General features: G+C 55.6%; 1 protein-coding gene across 1 annotated transcript; it reads right to left on the minus strand.

Moving 5' to 3' along the window:
• Positions 1–949: 949 nt before the first annotated feature.
• Positions 950–8,982, minus strand: LOC102457583 (cytochrome P450 2F2-like). Its single transcript, XM_006135758.4, has 9 exons — positions 8,806–8,982; positions 8,372–8,534; positions 7,131–7,280; positions 6,547–6,707; positions 5,539–5,715; positions 4,046–4,187; positions 3,069–3,256; positions 2,433–2,574; positions 950–1,252 (listed from the first exon to the last, which is right to left on the minus strand). The coding sequence occupies exons 1-9, from the start codon at positions 8,977–8,979 to the stop codon at positions 1,065–1,067; spliced, it is 1,485 nt and encodes a 494-aa protein (XP_006135820.2). The 5' UTR covers positions 8,980–8,982; the 3' UTR covers positions 950–1,064.
• Between the last annotated feature and the right edge of the window lie 2,018 nt (positions 8,983–11,000).

Below are 11,000 nucleotides of genomic sequence, written 5' to 3' on the forward strand. Positions count from 1 at the left end.
GTGAGGTGCAACGTGAGAGACAGGCCTTGCTCCTGGGTCCTGTCCAGTGCCTTACCCACTTCCTGATGATATGGTGTTGAGGGCCCATGTCCAAAAAGCTGACAACAAATATGCAGGATGGGCAGTGGGGAAACTGAGGCCAAGAGAAAAGAAGCGAGTTGCCCAAACACTAGGGAGAGGGGAGAGAGGGGAGCTGGGATTGGAATGCAGGCCTGCCCCAATCCTGGTAGTAACTGGTTTGGCTTTTCCCACCGAGATGCCCCAAACATACAAAGACATTGCCAAGTGTTCTGGCCTTTTCTTCCATTTATTGTGTGAATGGATTTTCCAAGAGTGCAGTGGGCTACAGTTCTGAAAGAGGCCTCCAGGGCATTTCGACAAGCGAGCTACAGGAAGGCAGCATGTGTGGGACACACAAGCCATGGCCAAGTGCTGAGAGTGGTGCCTCTTGTTTGGCGTTCCACCCCACCGTTAATTTCAAAGAACTCAGCACAGGACTCTCGAGGAAACACATTGGGAAGAACTGTGCAATAGGAAAAGCAGGTTCAAATGTGCTGACTGCACCCCAGCAGCAGTGCCAGGGCTAATGATCAGTGGGGTTAGTTAATTATTAAGGAGGGGAAACTGAGGCACAGAGCTGAGATGTGACTTAGCCTAGCTGCATGCAGGCCTGTGCATTGTGAGTGGTTAGTTCTGAATTCACAAAGGCAGATTCGGAGCTCAGTGGCAGCACAGTAACTCCAGAGCAGCTCCATCACTCTCCAGGAAGGTATTCCAGATTTACACTTGTATGTAACAGGGATTCCAATCTGGCTCCTACTCCAGTGAAGTCAGAGGAGTATTAGCCCCACAATGTACATGAGATTAGGAGCTGGCCCCGGGAGCATTGGTCAGAAAGGATGTGCACCATCCATAGTGTAAATGAAATCAGGATCAGATGCTGGGAGTATTAATGTAAAAAGAGAGTGATCTGAATGTGCATCGTCGTGTAAATGAGATGTGATTGCAGTTTGACAGCAATGTGAAAGACATCTGGGTCCAGCCCCTTCCCTCCCTGCCCCACTCTACGCAGGGCGCGGGATGGCACGGAGCTTGTAGGCGAGGCCCTGGCCGCGGAAAGCCCTCCGCAGGGAGGCCAAGTCGATGGCCCCGGGGTCTGTGACCAGCTCCAGGGTGAAGCTCTGCAGGAGGGTGGTTACAAACAGGAAGATCTCCACTGTGGCTAGCCCCTGGCCGAGACACATGCGCTTCCCTGCAGGGGATACAAGAGTATAAGGCCCTCTGCTGGATCTCCTCCGGCCTGTCTCCCCTACCCCTTGCTGGAGGAGTTCCTCCTTCGCAGACTCTTGAGTTCTTTTCATCTGCCCTGGGCACCTCCTAGCACCCTTCTCAGCCCTCACCAAGGGGGAGCAGCGGTTTTAAAGGCAGCCCCAGCACCATGAACGCCAGGCAGAAACAGGCCAATGTGGGCAGGGAAGCTGTGGTCTGGAGCAGGGGGTAGAACCAGGCGTCCTGAGGCCCAGCCCAGCCATAGAACCATAGAGCTGGAAGAGACCTTAGAAGGCATCAAGTCCAGCCCCTGCCCAAGGCAGGACCAATCCCAACTAGATCCACCCAGACATGTGTTGTATGCGCCAGTAGCTGGACTTGGTTGTAGCCATCTCCCCAGCGCCACCCACATGGGCACAGTCACCCCGAGGCTCCTCCAGGGTGTACGTCAGGCAGGAGGGTGGCAAGGCCTTTAGTCTTTGTTCTTAGGGTTGCCAGGTGTCCAGTTTTGAACTGGACAGTCCAGTATTTCAGCTTTTTGTCCGGGAAACAAATTGAGAAAATACCGGACAGAGAAATGTCGGGATTTTCTAATTAAGTTTTTATCATCATCATGAGTATCAGTACGTGGTTGCGTACTGCCTGGCTGGTAGACACGCTCACTTGCCCATGCACCCCGCAGGGACTGTGCACGGGACAGGCAGCACCCTAGGATCTGTGTGCCCGGGCCAGCCCACTCCCCGCTGGCTGGTTCCTCCCTCCTGCTCCCCACCCAGCCAGCCCCGCTCCCTGGCGGCCGGTCCCTCCCAGCCAGCTCCACTCCCCCCAACCCCTTCCCATCCAGCCCCACGCCCCAGCGGCCGGTCCCCCCCATCTGAGATCAAGAGTGTCCAGTATTTTTTTTAAACCATCTGGTAACCCTATTTGTTCTGAGCTGAAAGAGCTTGCAGACTCTGCTGCCTCTCCTGCCTGCAGAGCCCTGGTGTCCGTCTGTCCGTGCCTACTGGAGGGGCTGAGCCCTGGTGTGTGTGTGTCCCTGTCGCCCCCCTGCTGGAGGGGCTGAACCCTGCTCCGCGTGTGTATGTGTGTGTGTGTTGCCCCCTGGTGCAAGGGCTGTGGGTGTGCAAGAGAGACATGTAGCAAGGGAGGTGTGTTCACGTTACCTGCCGAGAAGGGCATGGCCGTGTCTCTCTTCCTGAATGCTCCATTCTCATCTAAGAAATGACCTGGGTTAAACTCCTCTGGGGTCTCCCAGCTGTCTGGGTCGAAGTGCACGGAGGCCAGGAGCGGGATGATGGTTGTACCCTGGGAGGGGGGGAGATGGGGAAAAGGTGCCGACAGTGCGAGGTTTTAGGCAATGTATTGCAATAGGACTGGAAAGGCAATAACTGGCCTCAGGGGTTAGAATCTCAAAGCCAGTTCTGATCTCTAAGTCCCTTTCCCAAAGAGGGAAACTGAGGCACAGGGCAGGCAAGGGTTGGGTCCGAAATCACACAATGTGTCAGCAGTGGAGTGGAGAGGAGGATCTAGGCTATCCTGAGCCGCACTGGGCCAACACCTCAGTGCCAAACTGGCTTGGGGATCCCTTCTCCCACACTGAACTGTAGCCACCTCTCAGGTGGAATGGGGCAATTGCTTGCCCAGGTGTCCCTTGCTTGGGGCTGGGATGCAGCCACCTCTAGGGTGGGATGTGGCAGCTGTTTAGTGGCACGGCAGCTCGAGGGAGTGAAGTTTGGAAAGGGGCAGGATGGCATTTCCTCGGCTAACCCTGGGCCAGTGACCCCAGGTGGGGATCTCACCTGAGGGATGCAGTACCCCCGGAAGGCAGTGGGGCAGGTTGTGGTGTGTGGCAGGCTCATGGGCGCCAGATCAAGGTAGCGCTGGAGTTCGTGCAGCACAGCATTGGTGTAGGGCAGCTGCAGACGGTCCCTCAGGGCTGGGCGCTGGGCCCTGCCCACCACCCTGTCCAGCTCCCTATGCACCCGCGCTGCAAAGAGTGGCGTTAGGGTGCTGGAAAAGGGGGACCCCTCATCTGTGCTCCCCCACTTCCCTCCTTGGCCATCCACCCCACCTCCCCCTCATTTCTCTTCTCCCCCTAAAAGCCAGTCCCACTTCCAGACAGCACATATTTCCAAGCCTCTTTGCATCAGTCCCCAGGCTGACTAGACATCCCATGATGGTCCGGGGGAGGGGGCCAAGCCCTACCTCCACCATACTGGGAGCTCTGCCTGGCACCCCCCTCCTGGCACTCTGTTCTTGTCCCTCAACCCTGCCCTTGGGACTGGCATGGGGGGCTTCTAACTCCCCTTTGCCCAGTGCCCAGTGTAATGCAGAGCAACCTCAGGGCTGCTCTAATTCATGGGACGCCCCCATGGACACTGGGGGCAGAAAAGAATCACTGCACAGTGTGCTCTGGCCAGGCCCCTGACCCACCCTCTATGGGCCCTGGGGGGCTGGGAATAAGCACAGCTCCATACACTCCATGCCCTAAGATAATGACGGAGGATAGGGCCCTTGTATCTGTCCACCCTGGCTGGGGAGTCCCCCAGTGTGCAGGGTGGAAGGGTAGGATTCTGGGGGGCCCAGTCCCTCTTCTTTTGAGTCCCTTTTATTGCTGCTGGATGGGCCAGGAGGAGCCCCTGCCTGCCTTAGGATGGTGTCCTCTGTCTGGGGCCAGCCGGAGTCACCAGGCAGGGATCTTGGGGAATTATCTGCAGGCTGCCCGACCGTAGCACCGGGGATGGGCCAGGGAAGGCAGGCAGGGTGACTCACCCACCTTGCACCTCTGGGAACTTGCTGAGCACCAGCAGGGCAAATTGGATGGTGTTGCTGGTAGTTTCGATGCCCCCAATGAATAGGTTGTTGGTAAGTGCTACCAGGTTCTCATCCCCGAATTCTGACTGCTCCTTCCCTTGCTCCTGCAAAGCACCAAGGGTGGGGGTCTCCAGTGATACCGTAGCCCACCCCTCCTGGCAGGAGGGAGGGAGGGAGGGAGGGAGGGAGGGTGGAATAAATTGTGTTATATGCATTGAGGAATGTGCATATGTGCACCACCAATAGAAATACATGCTGTCCACTGTGAGTGGGTGCTCTGCTAATCAGCTGGGTGGCACCTGAATCTCTGCTAGCGGTCGCCCAAGCACTCTGGGGTATGGGGAGAGATGGATGGAGGAATGGATAAGAACATAGAAAGAACATAAGAACGGCCAGACTGGGTCAGACCAAAGGTCCATCCAGCCCAGTGTCCTGTTGGCCGACAGTGGCCAATGCCAAGTGCCCAGAGGGAATGAACAGAACAGGGAATCTTCAAGTGATCCCTCCCCTGTCACCCATTCCCAGCTTCTGACAAACAGAGGACAGGGACACCATGGCTAACAGCCATTGATGGACCTGTCCTCTATGAATTTATCTAGTTCTTTTTTGAACCCTATTAAAGTCCTGGTCTTCACAAGATCCTCTAGCAAGGAGTTCCACAGATTGAGTGTGTGCTTAGTTTGGTTGCACCTGCTATCTATTAATTTCTATTAATTACACCTGCCCCTAGTTCTTGTGATCTGGGAGCAAGTCAATAACTTTTCCTTATTCACGTTCTCCACACCAGTCATGATTTTATTGACCTCTATCATATCTCCCCTTCGTCTCTTCTTTTTTAAGATGAAAAGGCCAAGTCTTTTTAATCTCTGCTCATAAGGGATCTGTTCCAAACCTCTCATAATTTTTGTTGCTCTTTTCTGAACTTCTTGCAATGCCAATGTATTTTCTTTGAGATGAGATGAGATGAGATGACCACATCTGCACACACTATTCAAGATGTGGACATACCATGGATTTATAAATCCCTTTAAAAAATAAATCCTAACGTTCTGTTTGCTTTTCAGATGGCCGCTGCTCGCTGAGCGGGTGTTTTCAGAGAACTGTCCACAATGACTCCAAGATCTCTCTCTAGTCAGTTCCACTCCCTGCATCTGACCAAGTGGGACGTGCCCATGAGAGCTGATGCCCAATTCAGTCTGTTGGTCACCAAGGTGCCACAGGACTCCTAGTTGGTTTTATGGGGATGGATGGAGGGGTGCCCCTGGGGAACGGGGGATGGGTTAAGGGGTGTCCATGAGGAGAGAACACGATTGAAGTCTGGCTCAGGAATGGCCACAATTTGCTCCCTAGGATCTAGATAGGATCTAGATGCAACCCCCTATCAATGGAGCTTAATTACAGGTGCAACAAACTGCTCCCCGGCACTGGCTCCGCCGGTCCCCGCCTGCCCCTCACCTTGGCCTGCTGCAGGAGGAAGTGGTCAATGAAGTCGTGGGGGGCACCGGGGTCCAGGTTGGACCGGTGAGAAGCCACCTGGGCCCGGACGAAGACTCTGAGGCGGTCGTAGTCCCGGAAGATGCGCCTGTGCCAGCCAGGTAGGAAGTGCATGATCCCCGAGAAGATGTTATAAAGCTGCGGGGGTGGGGAGAGAGGAGAGTTGGGAAGAGCTGTGAGGTGGAAACAGTTTCACCGTGGGCAGGGACACGGAGGGGCCAAAGTCCTGGGCTGGAATTCAGCAGCCCTGGGTTTTCATCTCCACTCAGCTGCTGGGAGTTCAGGGACCAAAGCCCTGCTCCTTGTTGCCTCAGTTTCCCCCAGGAGGCTTCAGAGCTGACTGGGAAATGGTTTGACCATCCCGTGAGCAGCCGAAAAAGTGTCCCACCTCAGGACAAATTTGAAATCTCACAAGTTCTCCCCGAACCTCGGAAGCAAGAGAATCCCAGGAAAGGTTCATTTCAGCGACCACCTCATCATATTCGTCTGGGCTCGTATTGGCTACAAATTACTGGAGGGTTGGGAGGGAAAAGTCACTTTAGTGCAACCTGCTGGAAGTTTTTCCTGACAAAAATTTCCAGGCCAGAGGTGACCAGTTTTTCTGAAGTGGGAAATTCAATGGCACTGGCCCTTTCCCACACACGTGCTTGGAGAATCAGTGTTTTCCAAGGAAAAACGTAAGTTAGTCTGTAACTAGAAAAACTTACAAAACAATGAATAATCTAGCAGCACCTTAAACTACAAAGCTCATGATAACATCTACGTGTTTTTGTTAGACTTTAAGGTGCTGCTGGACTATTCATTGCTTTGTACATTTTTCTAGTTACAGACTAACTGGGCTACCCCCTGAAGCTTTTATTTTCCAAGGGATAGTCCAAAAATTTCCAACCTACTAACGGTGCATCTCTGCCTCTTGGTGCCAGGCCGAGCATGCAGCTGCTGTGGGGGTTAGGGCGGGGCACTGGGTACCTGTGCATGGAAGGAGCGGAAGAAGCACATGTAGGATGCAATGATGCGCAGGAGCTCCTGGAATTCCTTGTTGTCACTGCTGTAGCGGGTTCCGAACACCATGGAGCAGATGACGTTGGCCACGGCCCGTGTGAGGTGAGGCTGGGGGTCAAACTCATGCCCTGCGAGAGGGGCGAGCAGACACCAGGAAACAAGCCCAGGTTGGGGAAATCAGAAAGCCCAGGAGGCCTGGCTCCCAGCTCCCTCCTCTAATCTCCCAGACCTCACTCCTCTCCCAGAGCTGGGGCTAGAACCCAGGTGTCCTGGCTTCTAGCCCCTTCTGCTCTAACCACTAGACCCAACTTCTGTCCCAGAGCCAGAGGTAAAATGCAGGAGTCTGGCTCCTAGGCTTGCTGCTCTAACCGCTAGATACCACTTCCCTCTCGTAGCTGGAATTCTGAAAACCCCGCTCCCTGCGCTAACCACTGTCAGACGTTTCCCTTCCAGGGCCTGCACCCCCAGGACTCCCCTCTGGGTGCCCAAGGCTCACTGTCTGGGAATGCTACACCCCAGTCCTGAGTGGCAGCTTGAGGTATGCTGCTCACCTTGCTTCTCAGTCACAGCTTGGGTGAGGTGCCAGGCCTCCTCCTGCACCCGCTGCTCCACTGTCCTCTTCCCCATGCCCAAGTTCCGGAGCGTGGAAAGGGTGAACCGGCGCAGCTGCCTCCACCGCTCACCATTGCCGTTAGTTAACCCTGTGACAGTCATGGGGATGTCTGTGTCACTAACAGAGGCTCTGCCTCTTCTCCCAGAGTAGAGCCCCATGTCCCAGCCTTGCCTGCTCCAACCACTAGCCCCCACACTCCTGCCAGAGCTGGAAGAGAACCAGGAGTCTTGGCTTCCAGCCCCCCCCCCCTCTAACCATTAGTCCCACTCCTCTCCCAGTGCTGAGGAGAAAACCTAGGTGTCCTGGCTAACCCCTCCCCCCCATGCTCTAACCACTAGACCCCACTTCCCTCCCAGACCTCGACAGACCCAGGAGCCCTGTATCTCAGTTCCCCTCCCTTCCAGCTCTAACCATTGGATGCCCCCCACCAATTTGGGTTAACATGGGTTAACATACACAGCCAGTGATAGAGGAGGATATACTATGTTCTTAGTTATTTTTGTCTCCCCCTCCTCCTGTGAATATTTTGGATTAAAAGGGAAAGAAAAAGAAAAAACCCTTTTTCCAAACAATGATTTCAGTTTTTTCATCAGCCCTTCCCCCATCAATGACAAAGGAGGTTTTCTTTAGGCGGGGGCAAACAGAGAATGAAAAATATTACCCAACCAATCAAATTTTGGGGGAGTTGGTTGCTGGCAACCAATGAAATTTTTGAAAATTTTCAGGGTTCCATCAATGGAATTTTCAGGGTTCCCCCTCTCTTTAAAAAATGTGGCTGGGATTGGACTTTTCAAGTGGAAATTTCCACTGTGTTGAAAAGTTTTTAAAAAAAATCTCAAAATTCTGTTTGAGGAAAAGTTGTGCCCAGCTGCAGGCACAGCTGCAGCCCTGGATGTTCACATTAATACAAAATAAGGACAATCCCTGGCTCTTTTCATCTCCAGATGTCAAGAACTTTACAAAAGTGGGGAAACCGAGGCACAGGGCAGTGCGGTTATTTGCCCGAGGTTGTGCAGCAGGTCAGTGTTCTATCCACTAGCCCACACTACCTGAGTCTGCAGTCTCCAGTGGCAGGCAGTTCCACAGGTTCACAAAGCCCCAGCGGCAGCGGAGCCAGTGTGATGCCAGCAGGCAGAGGAGCAGGGCTTTGCAGACAGACCCTCCCCGGCCCACACTCACCGTACCCGCTGGACAGATGGTCGAGCACAGGGACGAGAGCTCGGCCACTGAATTCCTTGTTGTGCTCCACCAGGGCATCACGCAGCACTTCGGACCCGCACAGCACCACCGTGGGCCTTGGGCCCAGCCAGACGGTGAAGATGGGGCCATATTCCTGGCAGAGCTGGGGTGGGAATCAGAGGGGAGGGGTAAGGGAGCACAAGGGGGTGTTAATCAGGAAATGGGAGAACCTGCTGCTTTAGTCTCAGTTTCCCTATCAAGGCTGTGATGGGGGAAAGTGACTTTAAGTGCACCTCCCTGGCCCAGGACTGAGACTAGCGGAAGAGTGTGGTTTGGTCACCCCCCCACCCGCCTCCCCATGGTTCCTGGGGTTGCCAGTTTCGGTTGAATGTGCTCCTGCAGGATTCCAGCAGTGGGAGCCAGTCCTTGCTTACCCGGCGGTAGGAGCGGTACAGCGGGAGGACGTTGTGGGTCAGATTCCCCAGCAGCGGCAGGGGGGCTGGCCCCGGGGGGAGGCGCCCGAGGCCCTGCCTGGATGTGGCTTGGAAGGAGAGGAAGAAAAGGAGGAGAAGGAGGAAGCCCAGGATCAACACAGCACCAGCCTCCATCCTTCTCGCCTGGGGTCAGCTCTGCCCACGTGGCCCAGCTGCCTTAGGAGGTGCCTTATAGCTGGCCCCGGGTTGCTGATTAACTCGCTGGACCCTCGCACATTGACCCTGGCAGCTCAGGCTGCGCCCCCCCCTCCTCATGCCAGGGCTCCCTCCTACCCACAGGGACTGTAGCCCCTCCCCCAATTCAACCTACCCATTCCCTCTGTTTGCAGCCCCTGACGCCGGCCTAGGCCCCAGCCCCACGGCATGGGAATGCAGTCAGTGCCCCAGGGGCCCTGCTCCAGTCCTGCGCAGCTTTCCCACCGAACGGAAGGTGGGTAAATTTGGCATCATCTCTCGCTGACCTTTGGGCTCTTGGCTGCCTGGGATAGCTCCAGAACAGCCCCTTCCTCCCCCGGCCCCTTCTGAATTTGGATTGGCACCAAAGTTCTAGCTGCCATCAGCCATGGCCCAAGAGAAGGGAATTCTCTTCCCCCCACGGGGAGGGGAGCACAGTGACTGCAGCCCCAGCACTGTGGCCTAGTGGCTAGAGAGCTAGCTTGGGGCTCAGGAGGTCTGGCTTCTAATTCAGCTCTGGCACTGGTTGGATCTACTGGGGAAAGTCACCTGCCCATCCCTTGGTGCATCAGTTTGCCCCGCTGGGCCATGGGGACACTGGTACGGTGACCCCTCTGGAAAGCGGGTTGGGGAGGGGGGAATGAACAGCTGGGGATGGGATTGGTGAGTGCTGGGGGCACTGAGATTTCTTGGTGCATTGAGGGGAGCTGGCCAGTGGGGGATGCCAGAACACCCCGCAAAACCACATTGCTGCCCAGCAGCCGTGCAGGCCCTGGTGCACAATTTGGAGCCTGCTCCCTGTTCTGCTCAGGAACCCTGGCTGGAGACAAGGGGGCTGGCTGAGGCCTGGAGCGTTCAAGACTTGCCAGTGGGTTGCACGCGGGGCTGCCATGAGAGCAGCCTCACCCAGAGCCCTGTCCCTGTGCTTGGGGAGGAGGGATGGCAGCTCAGATCTGTCTGAGCCCCCTTTCCCTCTGGCTTAAGGGGTACATCTAGGATTGACCCACAGGCCTCGCTGAGGGGCAGTGACTGCTTTTAGCCTCATTGTGATGGAGGGAAAAGGAGGTGGCTGCATCTCAGCACCGGATGTGGGGGTCTCTGTATAAACCGCTCCCGTGCTCCTCCCCAAAGCTGGCTGCATCTCAGCAGTGCAACTGCACAGCAGTGGCCCAGCACCCAGTGCTCCTTTGAGCAGTGGGCTATTATTTCTTCCTTCTGCTTAGGAGAATCCACCAGCTTCCCTGCTCCCCCTGAGGACTCACACCTTGCACCTCACCCCCCCCCCCCAGAGCCCCATCCTCCCGGGGCGGCTCCCCAGCAAGGCTGTTTAACTGCTTTGATTTTCTGACACACCCAATGCAGCCGCAGCCCGTCCCCACTCCCCTAGCTCCAGCACTGCCAGTTTGGGGAGGGGGCAGCAGCCTCAGCCCCCACATTTGCTTAGATCCCCCTCCCACCCCCTGCAGATGGATTGCTCTTTCTGCCCCCGATGGGTCCAGCAAGGCAAAGCCAGCATGAGAGGCCTGAGCCGTGTGCTGGGCTGGCCCGTTTCACGCTGAGCTAATGGTGCTGGCTCAGCAGGGAAGAAGTGAGCGGTGCCCAGGAAAGCTCATGATCCCATCTACGTGTGTTGTTGGGCTGTAAAGTGCTACCAGACTATTGGTTGTTTGTTAAGTTTCTCCTGTACAGACGAACTCGGCTCCCCCTGGAGCCCCGGACCCAGAGACCATTAACGTGTGTGACGGGGGGTGGTCCTCAATGAGCTCATCAAGCCACTGTCACCTGCCTTCTTGCTCTCTGGGGCTCCTCACCACCATGTCCTGCGGGTCCAGATCCTCTGCTCTCCCCTAGAGCAGACACAGACTTGAGGTAACTGCCCCCTACAGAGCAACGCACTGATCCAGTTCAGCTCTGGGAGGATACAATTCTAAGGCTCAGTACCCAGGAAACCAACCCCCCAA

This window comes from Pelodiscus sinensis, unplaced genomic scaffold (assembly GCF_049634645.1).
Source record: "Pelodiscus sinensis isolate JC-2024 unplaced genomic scaffold, ASM4963464v1 ctg62, whole genome shotgun sequence".
Classification (NCBI taxonomy): domain Eukaryota; kingdom Metazoa; phylum Chordata; order Testudines; family Trionychidae; genus Pelodiscus; species Pelodiscus sinensis.